Source organism: Haliotis rubra, unplaced genomic scaffold (assembly GCF_003918875.1).
Source record: "Haliotis rubra isolate DU_JTF1 unplaced genomic scaffold, ASM391887v1 Scf357, whole genome shotgun sequence".
Classification (NCBI taxonomy): Eukaryota; Metazoa; Mollusca; class Gastropoda; order Lepetellida; family Haliotidae; genus Haliotis; species Haliotis rubra.
Window position 1 is genome coordinate 15,308 of NW_025767032.1, and position 23,605 is coordinate 38,912.

The following is a 23,605-nucleotide window of genomic DNA, read 5'->3' on the forward strand; positions in this document are numbered from 1 at the left end:
GTATGTACCTGCCACCAGCCATGAAGGACTCAGACAGGTCATCCTGCAACTCTATAATACATAAGGTCACGAACTCGGGCTTCTGTCCATGACAGCCTGTTCCAATACTTTATCAATGTCTTAATTTTGGGAGTTACTTTCGAAAAATGGTTAAAGGTACTCTTTGACGCTTGAACATTTTGTGTTATTCAAATCGGCACGGGCCTTAAACTCTCACTTTCCGCACGCATCTTTCATTTACATCTGATACCTTTCATTTAAATCTGAATGCTCTGACATATCGTTCACATGTAACATACAGAAACCTGTCCCCATCAAGACAGATACCACGAGGATATTCCAGACAATCCTGTTGTGTAAGGACATCTCTGACAAACTGCCCTGACTCTGTCAGTTGATTCACGTTGTGGGAGTTGCGATCTACAAGAAGGATATCTCCTGTGCTGGTTGTTGTGATACCCCGTGGCCCTTTCAAAGCTCTGTCCCCTGTGGGTGTGTAGGTGAAAACAGCTTCTCCTTCACTGGTCACAGATACGAGTGATTTTATTTTTCCTTCACTGACTATCAAGTTGTTATTTCTGGTGACATGGATATAGTCTGGATTCTTTATGGCACCCGTGTGGATTGACTTCAGTATCTTCCCTGTAATGTCCAGTATGTCCACAGAGTGAGACTGTTCACACGTACCTGCCACCAGCTGTGAAGGACTCAAACAGGCCAGACCGTAGTACTTTTTGTTGTTTTGATAGTTGACAACAATACAGGATGTGGGGTAACATCCACTATAACTACTTCATGACTGTACGGAACACTGACAGCTATCCGACTCTCACTTAACTTTGCTATTTGCCAAGGAACATTTGAAAGAGGTAGATGAATACCATGCGTATTTGGTTTTGATGAGTGATATGTTTTGAGGCTTTTGTTATGTTCATCTGCAACTACTGTTACTTTTATACCCTCAACAGTCAACACTGTGACGTCATACAAGCAAGGATCCCAACTGTCATCATCTGCCTTACAGTCAATTGTGTGATGTAGAACAGAGGTAGACTGGTGGTCACTCACACCACAGATAACTTCAACCATTCCCAGCTTGAGCTCATCCAAAGCTTTACTCAGCTTGTCCATGTCGTGAGTGAGTACAACCCTTCCTGGTGCTGGTCGGTTGTCCGTGTCTCTGTTGTCTGTCAACTCCTCACCCATCAACTCATAGACGGCATACATGTCCATCTCACAGTTGGACGTCACAGCTTTGGCTGTGAACTCATACTGTTGCTGGTAGATCTGCAGCTCAATCTCCTGGGATTTTATTTGTGTTTGTAATTCCTGTAATTGTTCATCAGTAGATTGGTCGACTTTATCAAGGAGTTGTTTCTCCTTCCGTAAAATCACTTCTACCACAGTCTGTCGTAATTTTCTGATTTCATTTCCGATACTTTGTGCATTTGTCTTTATTTCTTTAATTTGAGATTTCTTGAAGATAACCTCATTTTCTGAAGTTGTCATTTTGATTTTCAGTTCATGGTTTTGATTTGACAGGTGTTCTCTGACAACAGGGTCATATTTTCTAAAATATCAACATCGTCACATTTTCTGTGATTTATACTGCTGCATATATGACAAATGGCCACCCTACAATCCTTACAGAACAACTTGATCTGTTTGTCTTTGTGGATTGTACACATGAAGCGTTGCTTGGCTTTTCTTTTGGTAGTATCAGACACAACAACAACTGCATGGTCACGTAATATTGGCATCATATTGTGCATCTTCAGACATCCATCACAGAAGACATCGTCACAGATGGAGCACCACGAGGTGGCAGGAGATGTCTTCCCTTGTGTTTTGCAAACACTGCAGTTATTAACATCTCCAGCTGTAATAACAAACACGTTAGACGTTTACACCAGCATCTGTAACAACAAACAGCAAGGAGATATTTACATCGGAGACCTTCATAACAAACAGCTGAGATTTTTACAGCAGAGTCTGTAATACCAAATATCAACCAGGTTTTGTGCTGGCTGTAGGAAAGTATATATCATTACTTTTGAAATATCTTGGTATCAAATTTTGTTGTGATGGAAAAAGTGTCTGCTGATAGAGGCTTAAAGTTTAAAGCGTGAAATGTATTACAAAGATCTTTGAAAATAAACTAAACAAAATATTCATAATATATCTTGAGAAACGACTTGTGTTTGAAGAAAGACAACAAGGTTATCCAGCAGTATAGCAAATGTACGATGCAGTCTGGAAACATCTGGAAGTGTTTTGCGCCACTGCTGTTTCAACATTCATGGCGTTTCTCCATTCATTATAAACAATATCCTATTTGAACATAAACTATTGATTAGTTACCTTCGGTCTCTGGTCCAAAGTCGTCCATCAGTCCCTGTATGATGTGGCTTGGTTTCAGCTGACTCACCCACTCCTCCACTGGACTGTCAGGTGTGGTCACCTTCGTCGGTTGTCTACAGGAGGGACATGGGATGGACTTGGCTTGTATTGCTTCAGGCTGTGTGTTGGTGTATTTCAAAAGACAGGACTTACAGAATGTGTGATTACAGTGAAGTGTGGCAGGGTCTGTGAACACCTCCGTACAGATGACACAGGTGAGGTGGTTGTCTGTCAGTTTCCTAGCAGTCGCCATCTGAATTAAAGATAGAGTATAATGAAACATGAATGGATGGAGAAAAGAGGTCAGCTTTCAACAAGAATAACGAGAATGATTAGTCTGTGTCAAAATACCAATTCCAGTAACGTCTGTGAGCGCAGAGACATGGGGCAACTTACTTGATGGCACTGACTGGGTATTGTGCATGCACACAACGCCAAACAGCAAATCAGAACACTCAGATTACCAACACAAATCCCTATCCATTTAAACCTGTTTGACAACCAAGATGAAATCCCATCCAGCAAGAATCAGGACTTTTGGAAGCCATCGAATTTTGCTACCACAAACCTTTGATCAACAGAGACAAAGGGTACTACTACCTTTGACCGACGAGAATTACTCAAGCTGTGGACTCTATCGTAGCATCAGCTTGTTGTTACTTAATCCCTCCTGTTTATTTGCTTCATAACCCGTGTTGTTGGTTGCTATTTGTTCTCACCTGGACTCACCATATTATGTGTCACTTTTTCGATAGTAATTCAATCACACGTTGTTGTTAATGTTAATCTACTGTTTGTTATAACATACTGTGTATATATACTTCTCATCATTTTGTTTCCAAACTTAAAAGGAATTATTTGTTGCATTCAAAATTATAATTATATATTCAGAGACTATAAAAGTTAGTTTAGCTTTCACAAGAGACTCGAGGAGATAGATTCCAGATCACGGTCTTGGAGTGTAAGATTTCTCCTTGCTCTCACTCAGTGTTAATTGATGAAGAAGAATGGAAATGATCCCGGAAAGCAATGAGCCTTATTTCCCGACCATCAATGGTGATTCGTGATCGTCAGTTTGCGTCCATGACCGCACCTCATCACAGCGCCCATTTTGTCAACAGATTAACTGCCATTCCTGTGCTGGCTGACACAATGTGTTATCTCGTCATGTTTCCAGGCCAAACACGCAACCATACTGTGATCTGACATCTCAATTAGGTATGTGCAGATAGATAGGAGCGAACATTACACGTCTCGTCCTTTGTTTGTATCTGTCAGTACACACATAAATGCACTTATTATGAGTGCAGAAAGGATATTTGTTGCACAAGAACAAGGCAATGTGTAAATTCATTATGATCTCTTGGCCTGAACAACTCTGACTTCCACCTTGCTACGTGTGTTAACATATGGAAACGAATGATTCTATCTACAAGCTTTTATGGATAGGAAATGTGTTACCTGCCATATACGGCAATGAACTCGAAATGTTTGAAAGCACTTAGTGCTATTTTCGATCGACGCATACAAGACATTGGTAAAAGACATCGAACAGATTCGTCTATTTCAAACTTAGAAATGTGGTCAATGAATAGTTACATAGACAAATGTAGATTACAACTATTAGGAAAGCTCCGTAATAATGATTGCAACTCAATAACGAAAGATCTATTCTGTGCTCATATTAAACCCATGCTCCTGGCAATTCTAGCCGCTCGACAAGTATACGTAATAACCTCCTACACACTGCTAAGAAATATCACTATTATCAGCTGTTAATTCCCAAGTAAGCAGACGTATCTCGAGTATGAACAAAACATCTGGAGAAAAAGAGAAAATAACTTGCACAGAGACCGGATCTCTCACGATATTGTAAAATTCACACACGATTACAAATGCACGTCCTTTATTATCTGATCCAATCGATAACCAACACTGGAGCCCCACAGGGTTTCGTAATCTCAACGGTGCTGTTCATATTGTACACAGATGACTTTGTTAGCCAGCACGGTGATTGCTCTGTTGTTAAGTTTGCTATTGACGCAGCTCTTGTAAGCCTGTTGGCCAACACCGAGGACGCCTACAGACAGGAAATCGTGAATCTCACAAGCTGGTGTAAAGAAAACCACTTACTGCTCAATGTGTCTAAAACTAAAGAGATGATGATTGATTTCAGAACACGTAAGCCTGTGCATTTACCAGTCACTGTCCATGGTTCAGATGTTGAAATTGTTAAGAACTACAAATATCTTGGTACAATAATTGATGACAAATTGAACTGGAATGATAATACAGATGCTTTATACAAAAAGGGTCAACAACGTTTATATTTCTTTCGGAAACGTCGACATGGTCCATCAGGTTTGTTTCTTCAAGGGAACCGGTGGGTTAGCCTAGTGGTCATAATTTACTTATAAAGCGTTCGCTCGTCACGCCAAAGTCCCTGGTTCGATTTACACACATTGGTACAATGTGTGAAGCCCATTTCTGGTGTCCCCCGCCGTGATATTGCTGGTACATTGCTAAAAGCGGCGTAAAACTAACTTCACTTACTCAAGTGTTTCTTAATGGGACACAACCCTGATCTAAACATGTATATTGTGACCATACCTTGACTGTTATCGTTCAGTGTCAGTTAATGTTGATACCACAAATACTGTGTAGAAAGGCATCCTGGGGGTAGATTGTTTCGGCAATGATATCTCAGCAGCTAATTGACATTATACAGACATATACGATGTAATTCGACCTCAAAAGGTAAGGATATGTGATTATCAGGTCTGCTTTCTGTATTGAAGTGAAACGTCGGTACAGATACCAATATAGGTAAAACACAACAGAAATCGTAACACGATAATATTACAAAAAAAGTAATCTGTTTGTATAATGTTGACTAAATGTTTGACGTACCTCAATAACTACACCGTTGTGAACGGGCTGTCTCTCTGAGTCTCACTACCTGGTGATCGGCCTTTTGTGTGTCACGTGACCTGTCTTCGCTCACGTGATGTCTTGACGGAGGGTGTGGACATGTGTCGGTGCACATGCAAATTATTGTACGAATGTTTTCGAATAATAAAAATATCAACATAACACACAACATCGGTATGTCGATGAGGTATTTATAAGAAATACAGCTGTTGTATAAAACGTGTGTGAGTAATTCCTTTTGCTGTTTGAATCAAATTTCAGTTTTATGCAGGTACGCTGTACATTGATATTGACACTGATAATGATATTGTCCAAGTGTCAGCTGATGAAAATGTTGAGAACATTCGTTTGGCTGGTTGGTTGGTTGTTGTTTAAGGCCGCACACAGCAATATTCCAGCTACATGGCTGCGGTATGTAATTTACAACCCCGAACCAGACAATCTAGTGATCAATATGGCATGAGCATCTATCTACGCAATTTGGAAACTAGTATATGCGTGAACCAATTCACCACTGACCACCGGATCCCCTTAGTCGCCTCTTACGACAAGCATGGGTTAAACCAAAATAATAAACTGGCTGAATAATTACTGACATAAAAATACATGGCTTCAGATGGTGATTTATTTCTCCAAGAGTGTCATGCTCTAAATGATGTCAGTATATGGCATATGTAGGCTCTGATATTGGCTTCAGGTGTTGATATATTTCTCCAAGAGTGTCATGCTCTAAATGATGTCAGTATATGGCATATGTATGCTCCGATGCTGGCTTCAGATGTTGATTTATTTCTCCAAGAGTGTCATGCTCTAAATGATGTCAGTATATGGCATATGTATGCTCTGATACTGGCTTCAGATGATGATTTATTTCTCCAAGAGTGTAATGCTCTAAATGATGTCAGTATATGGCATATGTATTCTCTGATATTGGCTTCAGATGTTGATTTATTTCTCCAAGAGTGTCATGCTCTAAATGATGTCAGTATATGGCATATGTATGCTCTGATACTGGCTTCAGGTCATAAAATCTATAGTATTCAGGATGGGTTTCGTTGGTAGAAACGCCCTTAATGTAACAGTTCACGACCAAATAGTGGAAAGTAAACCCGTCTCTAGCTTTCACCATAAAATATAACATTTTCAGTGCATTGGGACTCACCATGAGTATTTTGTGTTTTTATATATCCATCAGAAACTAACAACGTGTCATTTCGTTAAGTATACAGACAATTTAATATATCATGCTTATTACAATCTTATGAAATAAAAAAGGATAATGATACATGTAGATAGTACACTGTCGCACCGCTGCTATAGTGGCGGGAGACGTTCACACACTAAGTGGGTGAGTGAGTGAGTGAGTGAATGAGTGAGAAAGAACCTTTCCCACATTAAGCGATTGTAGTTTTCGGCGCTTTTAGCAATATTCCAGCAATATCACTGCGGGGGACACGAAAAATGGGCTTCACACATTGTATCTATGTGGGGAATCGCATCCGGGTCTTCGGCGTGATGAGCAAACGCTTTTACCACGAGGCTACCCAACCACCCCTTTCTCCACATTAAGCTGCCGCATGCTGAATAATACTCAAAACAGCAGCCCACTGTGTAATATGTTTAATTTTACTTTGGTTTGGTAAACATTGTTAGGATTCTACATTGTCTAGTCCCTTGTCTCATTAACAGATACAAAAACACTAACGAGATACACTTTAAACATATAGTTTCATTTCATGTTGTTTTTCCTCCATTTTTAATCAAGGCCACACTTGGATTCAGGATAGATATGCCCCCACCAACCTGTGTGTAGCAAGTTACGACATTGTGCAGGAAGCGGTCTGTCTCTATGACATCCTTGATCATTGTAGTCCTAAGTCATTGCTCTTAATATCAATCATTTGATTATATGGTCGATTATAGTATTACGGTTTACACGCCACCACCAAGAAGCAGGAATAGTGCTACCAAGAATAAAACAAACATGTGATAGGGTTAGAAACAGTCTTCAGCAACCCATGTTTGTGGTAAGAGGCGGCTAAGGGGATCCCAATTGCGTAGAGCGATGCTCATGGTGTTAATCACTGGATTGTTTGGTCCAGACTCGATTACTTACTTATTTACTTACAGACCGCCGCCGTATAGCTGGAATATTGCTGTGTGTGGCGTTAAACAACAAACAAACAAAAATTCAATCCCAAATAATTCACTCATTAAAGCGTCCACTATAAGCAACAGTATGATTTAACAAACCAACAGTATATTATAAGAAATTATTTTGGAACCCTGGTGAAATTGCCGCGATTGTGATTGACAGGCCTAGCAATAACATGAAATCCGCCACTCTCTGTTTTCTGTTAGTATGTCACTGCTCATAGGCAGACATATCTGACTGACTGTATAATCCAAACACAGTATTTGAAAAGAAGTGGTCATGTGGTACAGTTATATTACAGCAGGTCATCCTGCAATTATGTATACTACGTAGGGCCAGGAACTGGGGTTTCTCTCTGTGACAGCCTGTTCCAATATTTGATGAATGTATTAATTTTGGGACTTACTTTCGAAAAATGGTGAACGGTGCTCTTTGACGCTGGAATGGTTTCTTGTCATTAAACTCGGCACGGATTCTAAGCATGTCTCACTTTGTACACGCATCTTTCATTTAAATCTGAATACTCTGACACAATGCTTACATGTAACATACAGAAATCCGTCCCCATCAAGACAGATACCACGAGGAGATTCCAGACAATCCTGTTGTGTGAGGACATCTCTGACAAACTGACCCGACCCGGTCAGCTGAATCACCTTGTGGGAGATGCGGTCTACAAGCGGGATATCTCCTGTGCTGGTTGTTGTGATACCCTGTGGTCGTTTCAAATCTCTGTCCCCTGTGGGAGTGTAGGTGAAAACAGCTTCTCCTTCACTGGTCACAGATACGAGGGAGTCTAATAATCCTTCACTGACTATCAAGTTGTTATTTCTGGTGACATGGATATAGTCTGGATTCCCTATGACACCCGTGTTGATAGACTTCAGTATCTTCCCTGTCATGTCCAGTATGTCCACAGAGTGAGACTGTAGGTTTGTACCTGCTACCAGCTGTGAAGGACTAAGACAGTCTAGAGCGAAGTACTTTTTTCTTGTTTTCATAGTTGACAGCAATACAGGATGTGGAGGAACATCCACTGTAACTATTCCCTTACTGTCTGGAACACAGACAGCTATCCGACTCTCACTTAACTTTGCAATTTGCCAAGGCCTATTTGAAAGTAGGAGATGATAGCCATGCGTATTTGTGTTTGATGTGTGAAAAGTTTTGACTTTCTTATTAAAGTAATCTGCAGCTACTGTTATTTTTATACCCTCAACAGTCAACAATGTGACGTCATACAAACGAGAAACCCCATCATTTGCCTGACAGTCAAGAGTGTGATGTAGAACAGGGGTAGACTGGTGGTCACTTACACCACGGACAACTTCAACATCCCCTAGCTGTAGCTCATCCACTGCTTTACTCAGCTTGTCCATGTCGTGTGTGAATACAACCCTTTCTGTCGCTGGGCAAACACTGCAGTTATTAACATCGCCAGCTGTAATAACAAACACGTTAGACGTTTACACCAGCATAAGTAACAACAAATAGCAAGGACATTTACATCGGAGACCTTAATAACAAACAGCAGAGATATTTACAGCAGTCTGTTATGACAAATATCAGCCAGGTTTTTGTGCTGAATATAATAACATATTCATTATTATTTTGAAATATCTTGGTATCATAGTGTCTTTGGTGCAGAGAAAAAGATAAGTGTTTGCTAACAGAGGCTTAAAGGTTGCAGATTGAATTTATTTAATTTTTTTTTTTTTAAAATAAACTAAACAAAATGTTCATGATATATCTGGACAAACGAATTCTGTTTGAAGAAACCCTTTCCATTTCGTAAGCAATCAGAGTCGATTGTACAACTGTGACTAAAACATGAGAATGTGTTTTTTGACGCTGCATTCAGCAGTATTACATCTGTATGACCTGGTCTAGAAACAATGGAGTGTTTTTCGTCACTGCTATTTCCACATTCATGGAGCTAATTATTCATTCATATATTTTACATGATATGCTTATTGAACATGAAATTATTGATAAGCTACCTTCTGTTCCAGGTCCAAAGTCGTCCATCAGTCCCTGTATGACGTGTTTTGGTTTCAGCTGACAGACCCACTCTTCCACTGGACTGTCAGTGGTGGTCACCTTCGTCAGTTGTCTACAGGAGGGACATGGGATGGACTTGGCGTGTATTGCTTCAGGCTGTTTTTTGGCGTATTTCAACAGACAGGACTTACAGAATGTGTGATTACAGTGAAGTGTGGCAGGGTCTGTGAACACCTCAGTACAGATGACACAGGTGAGGTGTCAGTTTCATGGTGGTCGCCATCTGAAGTACACAGATACTTTAAGGACACACACTGATGGAGATAGAGGGTGAGAGTTAGTTTTCAACAAGAATGACGAAAATCATTACTATTTGTCACAATACTAAGTGTCAGTAACGTCTGTGACCACAGAAACACGGGCCAACTTATTTCATGGCACTGACTGGGTATTGTCCATGCACCCAGCCCCAAACGGCAAATCCGAACTCTCAGATCACCAACACAAATTCCCTATCCATTTAAACCTTTTTGACAACAAAGTTGAAATCCTATCCATCAAGAATCAGGACTCCACGAAAAAAGGCTTTTGGTAGCCATCGAAGTTCGCTGCCACAAACCTTTGATCAAGAGAGACCAAAGGTACTACTACCATTGGGGGAGGGAAAATTACTCAAGCTGATCATAGCACATGATCAGCTTGTTGTTGCTACATGAATCCCTCCTTGCTATTTCCATTAGTTAGACATCCCAATTGTCAGACACTGGACTAAGGATTGATGGGGGTAACACCCATATATAAATGGAAATGTTCCTATTGATATTTCAACCAGTTAGTTGAACCTAAGGAAAACTTATTGAGTATCAATATCTTGGAGTTATTATTTCAAAGTATCAATATCAAATCTCTGTCACATTCAAATTCATTTTTATTTTTTTGTAAATAATTTTTTTATCTCTGTCAACAAGCTACTAAAGCCATGTATTTAGCACCAGCCTGTTGCTACTTAATGGCTTCATAATCTGTGTTACTTGTTGTTATTAGTTCCCGCCTGTTCCATCTTATTATGTTCTACTTTTTCAGTCGTAATTTAATTACACGTTAATCATAGTATTACTGTGTATATATACCTCTCATTATTTGGCTTCCAAACTTAAAAGGAATTATTTGTTGCATTCAAAATTATATACATTAGAAACTAAGCGTTAGTCTGCCTATCACAGGACCACGACGTCTGAGACTCGAGGAGATTCCAGACCGTAGTCTTGAACTGTAACATTTCTCCTTAATCTCACTCAGTGTTATTTCATGAAGAGGAATGGAAATGATCCCGGAAAGCACTTGGCGTTATTTCCCGATTACCAATGGTAGTTCGTGATCGTCAGTTTGCGTCCACCACCACGCTTCATCACAGCGTCCATTTTGTCCACAGATTAACTGCCATTCCTGTGCAGATCAGCTGACACAATGCGTTATCTCGTCATGTTTCCAGGCCAAACACGCGACCTTACTGGGTGAGTTAGACCGAAGTGTCCGGCTTTGTCATAATGTATTGTATATGTACTGTGAAGCATTTCGAGTCGGGGGGTCATCTCAAAAACAATATTGTTTTAATCATTAATCCTTGCAAATACACAAGGGCCTGTGGCCCGCACAAGTCTATCGGCCTTGTTTCTTAATGGGACATAACTCTGTTATAAACTTGACTATTGTGACAGTGCCTTCACTGTTCTCGTTTGTCTACCTTGTTCGGTGTCAGTTAATGTTGATATCACAAATACTGTGTAGAAAGGCATCCTGGGGGTAGACCGTTTCGGCAATGATATCTCAGCAGCTAATTGACATTATGCAGACATATACAGATGTGATTCGACTTGAATATGTTGGGTTATGTGATTACCAAGCCTACTTTCTGTATTGAAGTGAAACTTCAGTGCACATAAAGCCAGAAGTAAAACACAACAAAAACATGTCAATAGAAATCGCAACACGGCAATATTACAAAAAGTTATCTGTATATTTGTATGATATTGACTAAATGTTTGACATACCTCAATAGCTACACCGCTGTCGACGGGCCTGTCCCTCCGCGTCTTCACTTCCTGGTAACCGGCCTCTTGTGTGTCACGTGACGTTTCGTCGCTCATGTGTCACGTGATGTCTTGACGGCGGCTATGGACATGTATGAATAGATTATGTAAAATATTGCTACGAATTAACAAAATCAAGATAACACACATTCTCAGTGCGTCGGCGTGGTAGGTATCACGAAACATATTTATTGTGTATACTTGTGTTGAGTGTTATTCCCTCTAGAATCCAAAGTCAGCCGGTTACAGGCACGCAACGCCAAACCGTTGGAAACAATTTCAAGCGATGAATTTTACTGCCTAAGTGTCACTACAGGAACTGTTAAAAACAATCTTTTTATGGGATATATATCAATGTTACAACCACCGCAGATGTTGTTGACTGTGGTTATATTTCTTGTAACTGCTATCGACATGATATTGCAATAACCATGCTATCGTAACAGGCAGAATGTAGACAATGGACAAAATGTCGAGATCATTTACGGATATTTTTGCACAAAAAATGCCAAATAAAAATTATACACATAAGCATTAACGAAGCACCATACGCTGTTTGATATAAGTATGAAATGAACATGATGTTGTGACAAGTGACAAGTTTATTCCGTGCACTTGGCCCCAAAGCCATACTGTATAGAATTATGGATGCGTATACAAAAGTAGATTTAGATACATAATTAAGTTGGTACATTTCTCTTAAGGAATGTAGCAAGGTTTCACAGGTTTCGCACAAGTCCCATGTTTCAAGTTTAAGTTGGTATAACTTATTTATAGAGGGAAACGGAGTATAAGTTGCTCCTTAAAATCCATATAACATGGACAAACTAATATCACGGTGGATCTCATCTTCTATAATATTAACAAATAAGTTTAGTACATTCAATGTCATTATAACATCTCAATTTACTCACTTTTAACTTATTAGACCGCAAATGTAGTTTCCAGTTTTATACGGAGTAAATCTTTGAGGCTAAACAATACTATTACATGTTTCTTTGTATCTAACAGAGATTAAAGTTAGAGTATAATGAGAAATCACTCCGACCTGACAGCTTATCATACCATTCTTGAAATTGAATGTCTACAAATCTTTGGGAAAACATGCTCATACATATTTCATAATCACCCAAATCCTGAGCAATCCAGACATAGGAAAATCCTGTTGAAAATAAACCATGATCATGGTGTTGTATATCCCTTGAAAACCAAACTCCGTCTATTTAAACTATAAATGTCACATATTTTAATCTGATTAAAGCAAAAACATGACTGAAATGGAAATCTGATAATAATTAAATTGCAATCTGAGAGGAATACACAAAAACGTGAATGTCAACAACGCTGGAAGGTATGGTCACCATGACGATGCCGCAGTACTTGAATATTGATTGTTGTGTGTATGAACCACCATTGACGACCTCACAAGTAAATGGTGTCCCCCTTACACCCCCCCCCCCTTTCGAACAGATCACCGAAGTATGGCCTGTCATGTTTAAAATTGATGAGGAAGTGACGAGATACAATATATTCCCCCCAAAATGTTGATAAATTGGGTTAATGTACAGTGTTCAGTATCCCTTGACTAAAAACGAAGAGCAACGGTGGTGAAACTTGTAAAGATTTATCTTAAGATGCATCTTGACAATAACAGACATCGTTACGATTCTGTAATGTATTATTTTACGGCTGTTTCAATCACTGACAATGCTGACTATGGTCAATACCTAAAAGCACTAAACTAGTTCTCGTATCATCCACTATAGGCAACATTAAACTGAGATCACGAACTGTAAGTTAAGAAGTTAATCTGGAACCCTGGGGAAGTTGCCGCAATACCATAAAGTCCGTAACTCTGTGTTTTCTGTTCGTATGTTAATGCTCAACCGGGGGCGGTAGGGTAGCCTAGTGGCTCGTCACGCCGATGACCCCGGTTCGATTCTCCAATGTGTGAAGCCCATTTCTGGTGTCCCCTTTCGTGATATTGCTGGAACATTGCTAAAGGCGGCGTAAAACCTTACTTACTCACTCACTTAATATTGCTCATCAGCAGACATTTTTGGGGAGAATGAAAATACACGAGCTCGGATTTAAAATGTATCGACTTCCACGACACTATCGAGAAACTTAAAAATTGTGTTTTTCATAATCTGATAATATCTTTGCTGTTGGTCAGCTGACCCATGTCAATGGGACCCGGGTGATCATGTGGTATAGTTCTCCTATAGCAGGTGATCCTGCAACTCTGTGTCACATAGGGCCATGAACTGGGGTTTCTCTCTGTGACAGCCTATTCCAATACTTCATCAATGTCTTCACTTTGGGAGTTCCTTTCGAAATACGGTGACTGGCACTCTCGTTTCATGTGATTAAGATCGGCACGGATTCTAAACATGTCTCACGTTGTACACGCACCTTTCATTTAAATTTATCGTGCTTACACGCAATATACAGAAACCCGTCCCCATCAAGACAGATGCCACGAGGATATTCCAGACCATTCTGTTGTGTGAGGACATCTCTGACAAACTGACCCGACCGGGTCAGCTGAATCACCTTGTGAGAGTCGCAGTCTACAAGCAGGATATCTCCCGTGCTGGTTGTTGTGATACCACGTGGCCCTTTCAAAGCTCTATCCCCTGTGGGAGTGTAGGTGAAAACAGCTTCTCCTTCCCTGGTCACAGATACGAGGGAATTTACTGATACTTCACTGACTATCAAGTTGTTATTACTGGTGACATGGATACAATCTGGATTCTCTATGACACCCGTGTTGATAGACTTCAGTATCTTCCCTGTCATATCCAGTATGTCCACAGAGCGCGACCTTTGATTTGTACCTGCCACCAGCTGTGAAGGACTCAGACAGGCCAGAGCGTAGTACATTTTTCTTGTTTTGATTGTAGACAACAATACAGGCTCTGGGGTAACATCCACTGTAACTATTTCCTTACTGTCTGGAACACAGACAGCTATCCGACTCTCACTTAACTTTGCTATTTGACAAGGACCATTGGAAAGTAGAAGATGAATACCACGCGTATTTGGTTTTGATGTGTGAAATGTTTTGACTCTCTTGTTAGAGAAATCTGCAACTACTGTTACTTTTATACCCTCAACAGTCAGCACTGTGACGTCATACAAATAAGGATTTTCACTGTCATCATCTGCCTGACAGTCAATAGTGTGATGTAGAACAGGGTAGACTGGCGGACACTCACAGCACCGACAACTTCAACATCTCCCAGCTCGAGCTCATCCAAAGCTTTACTCAGATTATCCATGTCGTGAGTGAATACAACCCTTCCTGGTGCGGGTTGGTTGTCCCTGTTTCTGTTGTCTGTCATCTCACCCATCAACTCATAGACGGCATACATGTCCATCTCACAGTTGGACGCCACAGCATTGGCTGTGAACTCATACTGTTGCTGGTACATCTGCAGCTGAATCTCCTGGGAAGTTATTTGTGCTTGTAATTTCTGTAATTGTTCATCAGTAGATCGGTCGACTTTATCAAGGAGTTGTTTCTCCTTCCTTAAAATCACTTCTACCACAGTCTGTCGTAATTTTCTGATTTCATTTCTGATACTTTGCGCATTTGTCTTTATTTCTTCAATTTCAGATTTCTTGAAGATTATCTCATTTTCTGAAGTTGTCATTTTAATTTTCAGTTCTTGGTTTTGATTTGACAGATGTTCTCTGACAACAGGGGTCATGTTATCTAAAGTATCAACATCGTCACATTTCCTGTGTTTTATGCTGCAGCATATATGACAAATGGCTATCGTACAATCTTTACAGAAGAACATGATCTGTTCGCCTTTGTGGATTGTACACATGAGACGTTGCTTAGTTTTTCTTTTGGTAGTATCAGACAAATCCACAAGTTCATGGTCACGTAAAATTGGCATCATATTGTGCATCTTCAGACATCCATCACAGAAGATATCGTCACAGACGGAGCACCACGAGCTGGCTGGAGTTGTCTTCCCTTGAGTTTTGCAAACACTGCAGTTATCAACGTCGCCAGCTGTAATAACAAACACGTTAGACGTTTACATCGGCATCAGTAACAACACACAGCGCGGACGTTTACATTTGAGAACTTAATAACAAACAGCGGCGACAGAGTCTGTTGTGACAAATATCTGGTAGCTTTTTGTGCTGAATATACTAGTAATAATATGCTCACTATTATTTTGAAATATCTTGGTATCAAACTGTGTTGTGGTGCAGAGAAAATATAAGTGTCTGCTGATTGAGGCTTAAAGGTTGCAGACTGAAATGCATTACCAATTGTATATGAAGCCAAACAAAATGTTCATATTATATCTGATTAACGAATAAAGTTATCCAAATCGATAGGGACGACAAAACCCATTCCATTTCGTAAGAAATATCTGCTAAAAGCTGAGTCGATGGTACAATTGTGACTACAGCATGTGTTTTTTAGCATGTGAACCATGTGTTTGTTTGAGGCTTCATTCGGCAGTATTACAGCTGTGCGATGCAGTCTGGAAACATCTGGAAGCGTTTTTCTGCTGTTATCCAGTTTATCCATTCATATATAAATAATATCATGCTTATTGAACACGAGCTGATAATTATTTACGTTCTGTCCCTGGTCCAAAGTCGTCCATCAGTCCCTGTATGACGTGGCTTGGTTTCAGCTGACTGACCCACTCCTCCACTGGACTGTCAGGGGTGGTCACCTTCGTCAGTTGTCTACAGGAGGGACATGGGATGGACTTGGCTTGTACTGCTTCAGGCTGTGTGTTGGTGTATTTCAACAGACAGGACTTACAGAATGTGTGATTACAGTGAAGTGTGGCAGGGTGTGTGAACACCTCCGTACAGATGACACAGGTGAGGTGGTTGTCTGTCAGTTTCTTGGTGGTCGCCATCTGAAGTAAACAGATACAAAATGTACTTTAAATAAACATATGGATGGAGATAAAGGATGAAAGTCAGTTATCAACAAGAATGACGAAAATCATCAGTATTTGTCACAATACTGGATGTCAGTAACGTCTGTGACCGCAGAGACACGGGGCATCTTACATCGTGGCACTGACTGGGTACTGTCTATTATATGTATCCACCGCCAAACAGCAAATCAGCCCTCTCAGATCACCAACACAAATTCCTTATCCATTTTATCCTATCCAGCATAAATCAGGACTTCACGAAAGCCATCGATTGTCGCCATTAGAAACCTTTGATCAACAGAAGCCAAGGGTACTACATGTCAACGGAGTACGAAGAATTACCCAAGCCAAAGACTCTATCATAGCACCGTATCAGCTTGCTTCTACTTAGTCCCTCCTGTTTAGTGGTTCATCACCTGCGCAATTATGTGCTACTGATTCAATTATAATTCCATTACACGCTGTTGTTAATGTTAATCTGCTGTTTATCATAACATGTATTCGTGGCAATGGAGGAAATAAAGTATATCTATCTATATGTCTGTCTGTCTATCTATACTTATCACTTAGTTGCAGTCACTTTCTATCTATCTATCTATCTATCTATCTGTCTGTCGGTCTATCGGTCTGTGGCTGTCTGTCTGCATATCCATACTTATCACCTAGTTGCAGTCACTTTAATTTCTATCTATATCTATCTATCTGTCTGTCAGTCTGTCTTTAATTTCTATCTATCTATCTATCTATCTATCTATCTATCTATCTATCTATCTATACTTCTCATCATCTAGTTGCAGTCACTTTTAGCTTGATAACGATGTAAGAATCTAGAATCTTCAAAAAAGAAAGAAACGTAAAAGTCATTTTAGAAGAATTTATTGGGTTAGTTTAAGAGCAATATGTTATGTAATTTCAATGGTAAAAATGTGAAATATCAAACATTCCGCTCTTGCGGAATTCTTCCCCACTCTTCATGCAATGCGATGGCCATGCTGGAACGACTCCCTCTGTCGGTCCATAATCGGAAGCATTTGACGTGCAAGGACTTCTATGATGTACCGATTTCTTTGTGTGCTGGATATCGCATTCAACACCATGACACTTTCTTCACCGAATCTGTCGAATGCAATTAGGGGAAAACGTTCATTTCTCCGACGGTAAACACGCTGTCTTCCATCTCGCTGGTAAAGAAGAAATCGTGATTCATCACTGAACCAGGTTCGTCTCCAGTTCCTAAGGTTCCAGTTCCTGACTCTACGACACAACCGCAAGCGATTGCGCAGATAGAAGCCTCGCAAGACAGGGGCGACAACTGGCCTTCTTGGTCGAATCCCCACTTCACGCAATCGATTCCTGACAGCTTGGTTTGAAATTCTTCTCAAACCAGGGATGCTTTGTGCAGAGTCCACGGCTGTGGCAAGACGATGACGCAAGTAAGCAGCCCGGATGTAGCGGTCCTGGGCTTGGGTGGTAACCCTTGGACGGCCGCTTCTCGGGCGATCTTGGGCGGAACTGGATCGCAGGAAACGATCCCAAAGGCGAAATATGGTGCTCTGATAAAAGCAGACCGCGACTCCCCAGCTTTAAGGCGACCTATGGCGATCTTTCGATTGGCGACACTCAGTCGTGGCATGATGATTTCCTCTTTTCCAGGCAAAAACGAATGACAAAATTGAACACATTTGCCTTTTTATAATGATCAATACCGCATGCTTTTCCGCTTAGTTGCACGTGCATTTTGCTTTGCATGTTTTCTTGATGATGTTTTGGTGAATATTACATCAAACGCTTCTAAAACAAGGGGTAAAGTTAAAATTGCCGCTTTTTGAGCTGAAGCTGGTTATAATCAATTTACTTTGGAAAGAAATAGCACATTTGTATTGTTTTGGCCACATCTACATGAGTCCAATATTCTCAAAATCTTATTTTTTTAAGAGTGTATAGTGCCACAGTAAAAGTGAATATTTTTGTGCAGGAAATGGCTGATATCAGTTTTCAGTGGATAGTGGGGTTGACGAGCAAAATCACGATCTGATTACCAAACAGGTCAAGACTGAAATTTCAATCAAAATTTTACATTTTCAGAGACTAAGTCTACCTACCACGGAATAGTGACGTCCGAGACTCGTGGAGGTGCGTGATCGTCAGTTAGCGTCCACGACCACGCCTCACCATAGCGTCCATTTTGTCTACAGATAAACTGGCATTCCTGTGCTGATCAGCTGACACAATGTGTTATCTCGTCATGTTTCAAGGCCGAACAGACCCGTGAAGATCCGGGTTAGAATTCGTCTTCAGTAAACCCATGCTTGTCATAAGAGGCGACTAACACTGACTTGGTTGACACATGTCAACGTATCCCAATTGCGTAGATCGATGCTCATGCTGCTGATCACTGGATGTCTGGTCCAGACTCGATTATTTACAGACCGCCGCCATATAGCTGGAATATTGCTGATTGCGGCGTAAACCTAAAGTCACTCACTCAACACCAAACACGCAACCATACAGCTATGTAAAACCTCAGTTAGGTATGTTTACACATTGCATCAGCAGATCAGCAAAGGAATGCGAGTAAATCTGTAGACAAAATGCTTATTGGCAATCGTCACCAGGGGTTGTTTGGGGCTTTCGGTCACGACAACGTGCTATCACAGCGTCCATTTTGTCTGCTGATAAACTGGCATTCCTGCGCTGATCAGCTGACACAATGTGTTATCTCGCCATGCTTTACGCTTGTCTGCAGATGTTTCACTGTCGTGATAGCTGACTGACCTATTTCTGAGAGTGTGCTGCAGCCTTTCGTATCCATTTTCTAGACCTAATGCAAACAATTAACTGCATTTTCAGTGCTGACGTCACGTATTTTCTCGTAATGCATTCACAAAAAACCGTGACGTAACATTTGAAGATACATGTACATATACACACAAGTTCAGATGCACCACATTGGGGTTGGGAAAGGTAACCCGTGAAGGGTGGATAATGATTTGGATCCGTCTAAATACCCGGACCCCGTTATGATCATGAGACTAACAGGTTAAACAATGTAACATGTGATTCTTTCATTATTAAAAGGTTGTATTGTCTTTGAAGATTTATAGACATAATTTACAGTCGCATGTTTTGAATGTAATATATGGTTAAGATATTGAAAAACTCGAAATTTTAGCTTCCGAGCTGAAGAATATATTGCCATTTCTTACAAATTTGATGTCAGGAATTAACATAACGGGTATCCGTGTAGGGTAGAGTAATTGGGAGTGGGGTACCTGGGGGGAATGTGGGGTGACGAATTATTGTTAATTCTTATTAAAATCTTGATGATGGTATCACTTTTCATTAAAAATTTGGACCCGTCCCAGCCCTACACCACATTATTGACACGTGCACCTGAGTTTCAACACTGCGCATGGTAGCACTAATTACAGTGGTATGTATGCGATAGTGGTAGCTGGGATGTTCATATAAAGGAACACAAGGATCTTAGTTAAACACCCCCTGATATATCTCACGATTGAATGAGCCCCGATCTTAACCCTTTTGAGCATATCTGGGACATGAGTGGTCGTCATGTGCAACACAGGGACCCTCCTGTACAAAACCTGGCCTATTTGGAAGCTGCTTTACACGATGAATGGCATAGACTGCCCCTTCAGACGATCAGGATGCTGACAGGGGTATGAGGAGGAGATTGCTGGCTGTCATACAGTCACATGCAGGTTACACTCGGTATTGACCCTGAGGTTACACTTCACATTGACATTTTGAATGTTCACATTCAACGGTGTATCCAACATTAAACATTCCAGGCTCATACTTGTACAGACATGGTTTTGTATGAAAATCAGTGTTGTTGTTTTTCTAAATAAAGAGCAATAATCATCATAAAGTCAACATGGATTCCAGTCATTTTGAGCTTTTTATGAGTCAAAGGATCATACGGGTCAGAAAAACTCATGTTTTTTCCATCGTGGTCACCACGAGAAGGTTTATGTACGTGTTGAAAACCTATCATTGCAAAAATACAGGGGGTGCTTAATCGAGTTATTTGTGTATATATCCATTAATACAAACATAAGTGTACTTATTGCCGGTGTAGAAAGGATCATTATTTTGTTTATGCCACAAAACAACAAGAATATTTACAAACTCGCATATTAAAGTTTACATGAATGTATCAACCCCTTCACACGATGACGTAACATCCAATTGCAACTAAGGTATACGGAGAGAAATAGCTGTTCACCAACGACTCCTCACTGCAGTTCAGACTTTGGACTTCCGAGCAGCTATGGGGAAAGGTAGATAACTCTTGTTGTCGTATTTTCATGTATTAGCGATCGACAGGAATGCACCTCGACTGAGCATGCGTGGAAATCATGGTGAGTTTGGATACATGAATGGGTACATACGTAATAATAAAAAAACAACGATCTTAATAATGAATAATGGATAGAAAATACATTTGATTGACTTCAAAATGAAACCACAATATTGATTCATTTTCTGATTTGTAAGGCGCTGCTATAATCTTTGAAAACTTAATTGTTTTAATTTCTTGCAGAATTATACTGAAAGTAAATTTAAACAGCTGCTTTATATTCACCCACCACACACTCAGCCATGTAGTGACCTCTGATCTCTGATTAAACATCTCAGGGCCACTTGGGCACAGCACCTTATCACTGCGATGATTGAAACTCCCATACTCTAACATAGACTCTCATCGTAGTGTTAGGATTGCTTTGTGCAAGTGCGCCCAGGTTAACCAAAATTATATATAAACGCACTAGTTTGTTTTGCAGAATTTGGTATGTCTTGTTAATGTATACATTTGGTCAAACAGCCATTATTTTTAGAACTATGTACAAAAAGTATGCTTAATTGTCTTTTTTTACTTAATGAGGTTAGTCCTCTCCCCAAACTGTGTGTATAACCTGTATAAGAACATGCAATAAATCACTTAGTGTCATGAGGTAACAGTACATACACATTCGATGACTACATTCCACCCTCATCACCAACCCCCCCTTTCGCACCCCACAAACGCACATGCAATTTCCTCAACAATCACAACAACGGTCTTAATACAAAACGTAATCTATAGATTTGTACAATGTGCACTAAATGCTTGACATACCTCTATAACTACAGCGTTATGAACAGGTTGTCTCTCTGCGTCTCACTTCCTAGTTGGTGGACTTTATCAACTCTGAGTCACATGACGTGCCTTTGATCACGTGGTTTGTTGACAGCTGTGTACTTCCGCCTGTTGATAGTGACCTGAGGAGCTGCGCTCAGAGTTACCTCCTCTTTGTTATGCTTCCCTTTGTTTTGCTTCCGGCGGGTGCTGTGAGAAATTTCTCGATCATTGTGTTGTGGGGTAGATTTTGCTGGATTTCTCCAGAACTGTATAATGGATGTACAAACGGTGGTTTCTGAGATGATCGACACGACTTTGAGGACTGTTTTGGATTTACGCTCATCTGCTAACATCGATCGCTTTCCTCGTCTCAACTAATGTCAAAAATCTCCAATCAGTAGTACTACAAGAGTAGTAATTACAGACATTTAGTTAATAGTTTAGATTTGTGACTCAGTAGTATTGTACAAGGAATCTGAAGTGTCATTCATTGTTACCTTGCTCATTGTTTACTCAATATATTATTGAATATTTTAGACTTGTCTCTGTTCAATGTTTGCTGGTTCAAAAGCTCACAAAGCTCTCACGTCAATTTCTAAAGCGTAGCAATATGCATAACAATAACGTGCCATCTTTGAGCAGCTGTCAGTTGTGGAGGTTCCAATTTTCCTGAACAGCAACGTAATCAATTGATTAATGGCCATCGAGCTGTTAGAAATGTTTACTCAAACTTGAGGAAGATGTTCGCCTTCGTATCACGTGCATATCTAAAATCAATGTATGGTACGCCCGAAGGGTCTAAATTATCATACAAATATACACAAGCATGACATGGCTATAAATGGCTATGGCTATATGGGGATTAAAAATCATAGGTGTTGCAATACCTTTTCCATGTGTATACAAGTAATGAACATAATTTCCTCTGCTGCTTGAATCAAAATTTCACTGATGGCCTGGAAAATGGTTCCGTTAACTGACATTTACGTGGTTTCTTTTATCATCAAAGTATAGACAATGGAAAAAACACCCGTTGAAGCCATTTACGGAAAGGTGCCATAAGGATACTACTATGGTTTCATTCTTTACAAACGAACAAGGCGTCGCCCTTGATTGAAGCATGTCGTTACGCATGTGCTGAAGCATAAACTAAAAAGCAAAAATAAAAAAAAAGAACCCTATACTCAACAAAGCAAGTTTGAGATGGACCTTTCTTGCATGTTCTCATTATCCAACTGATTTATCACTCATTATCTAACTGATTTATCACTCATTATCCAACTGATTTATCACTGACAAAGGTTGCGTGTAACCTTCATGTATTGACAGTAATGCGATGTTATCATTGATAGTGTTATCATGAAGTCGAGAATACCAACTGTTGAACCCACTTGTTATTCATATTCACTGGGCATCCCAATTCATGTAAAGGTAGTTTTGGTTATTGTTGAAAAATCCGAGAATAATATTATGTCTGTTATTTTGACATTTTTCATAAAGAGGTCACCATACTGATTAGGAAAGACAAACTGAACGCCATTCTTCAACTAATTTACCACCATGAATGTTAAAACATAAAAATGCTTTTTGTTACTTCGTACTTAGTTTGTCACTGAAGACCGTTAGATTGTTCATGTTTGGAAATTTGTACCATGTAGTTCTTTTTGATACTCATATTAAATAATGCTATTCCTTCCGACAAACCCACACTCCCAAAATCAAAATATAAATGAATAAAGAAATTAGAAATTAGAGACAACAAGAAGACAAAGTCATCAATATCCCCCGCAACGGCAAAATACTCTTCATGATACATGTCAGCTAGTTCCGGCTATGTCAAATGTTTTGGCATGTATACAGTGAAGGAGAATATTGAACGGTCTTCAAATTGTGCTTCTTTCTTTTCAATCAAATTAAGCCGAAGCCAAACGTGTTGCCATGGCAACGCAAAAAC

The 23,605-nt window shown here is 40.0% G+C and overlaps 3 protein-coding genes and 1 long non-coding RNA gene across 8 annotated transcripts in view; 1 reads left to right on the top strand and 3 right to left on the bottom strand.

Annotated features, from left to right (window-relative positions):
• The window catches only part of LOC124285275, an 11,477-nt gene extending 5,447 nt beyond the window's left edge, over nt 1-6,030 (top strand). The window contains exon 2 of the long non-coding RNA XR_006900777.1: nt 5,948-6,030. This is a non-coding gene — a long non-coding RNA (uncharacterized LOC124285275). The remainder of the gene's footprint in view (nt 1-5,947) is intronic.
• The window catches only part of LOC124285271 (tripartite motif-containing protein 2-like), a 27,019-nt gene extending 12,937 nt beyond the window's left edge, over nt 1-14,082 (bottom strand). The window contains exons 1-2 of one of the 2 annotated variants that reach the window (XM_046721467.1): nt 14,019-14,082; nt 11,539-11,659 (exon numbers count right to left, since the gene is read on the bottom strand). In XM_046721467.1, the coding sequence (XP_046577423.1) occupies nt 11,539-11,634 (96 nt within the window). In that variant the 5' untranslated portion in view covers nt 11,635-11,659; nt 14,019-14,082. Of the gene's footprint in view, nt 1-5,310; nt 6,786-11,538; nt 11,660-14,018 lie in introns of those variants that run through there. The other variant, XM_046721471.1, reaches the window with a different exon arrangement.
• Nucleotides 1,430-4,158, bottom strand: LOC124285274 (E3 ubiquitin-protein ligase TRIM56-like). Its single transcript, XM_046721478.1, has 3 exons — nt 3,449-4,158; nt 2,362-2,653; nt 1,430-1,879 (listed from the first exon to the last, which is right to left on the bottom strand). The coding sequence occupies exons 1-3, from the start codon at nt 3,449-3,451 to the stop codon at nt 1,518-1,520; spliced, it is 657 nt and encodes a 218-aa protein (XP_046577434.1). The 5' UTR covers nt 3,452-4,158; the 3' UTR covers nt 1,430-1,517.
• On the bottom strand, nt 6,937-21,710 carry LOC124285273 (E3 ubiquitin-protein ligase TRIM56-like). Of its 4 annotated transcripts, XM_046721474.1 has the most exons (4): nt 21,649-21,691; nt 16,425-16,481; nt 9,487-9,721; nt 6,937-8,927 (listed from the first exon to the last, which is right to left on the bottom strand). In XM_046721474.1, the coding sequence occupies exons 2-4, from the start codon at nt 16,479-16,481 to the stop codon at nt 7,993-7,995; spliced, it is 1,227 nt and encodes a 408-aa protein (XP_046577430.1). In that variant the 5' UTR covers nt 21,649-21,691; the 3' UTR covers nt 6,937-7,992. The 4 variants fall into 4 exon arrangements, with proteins under 4 accessions (XP_046577430.1, XP_046577431.1, XP_046577433.1 ...); XM_046721475.1 differs by lacking the exon at nt 9,487-9,721 and having other exon boundaries at nt 16,190-16,481; nt 21,649-21,710; XM_046721477.1 differs by lacking the exon at nt 16,425-16,481 and having other exon boundaries at nt 9,487-9,569; nt 21,649-21,674.
• Between the last annotated feature and the right edge of the window lie 1,895 nt (nt 21,711-23,605).

What these genes read in the sequence shown, in the direction of transcription:
- LOC124285274 (XM_046721478.1), bottom strand. An exon ending in CTTTGGACCAGAGACCGAAG is followed by an intron (nt 1,880 to 2,361) that starts GTAACTAATCAA and finishes TTGTTATTACAG; the next exon opens with CTGGAGATGTTAATAACTGC.
- LOC124285273 (XM_046721475.1), bottom strand. Translation starts at nt 16,481, where the DNA reads ATGGCGACCACCAAGAAACTGACAGACAACCACCTCACCTGTGTCATC. An exon ending in CTTTGGACCAGGGACAGAAC is followed by an intron (nt 8,928 to 16,189) that starts GTAAATAATTAT and finishes TTGTTATTACAG; the next exon opens with CTGGCGATGTTAATAACTGC.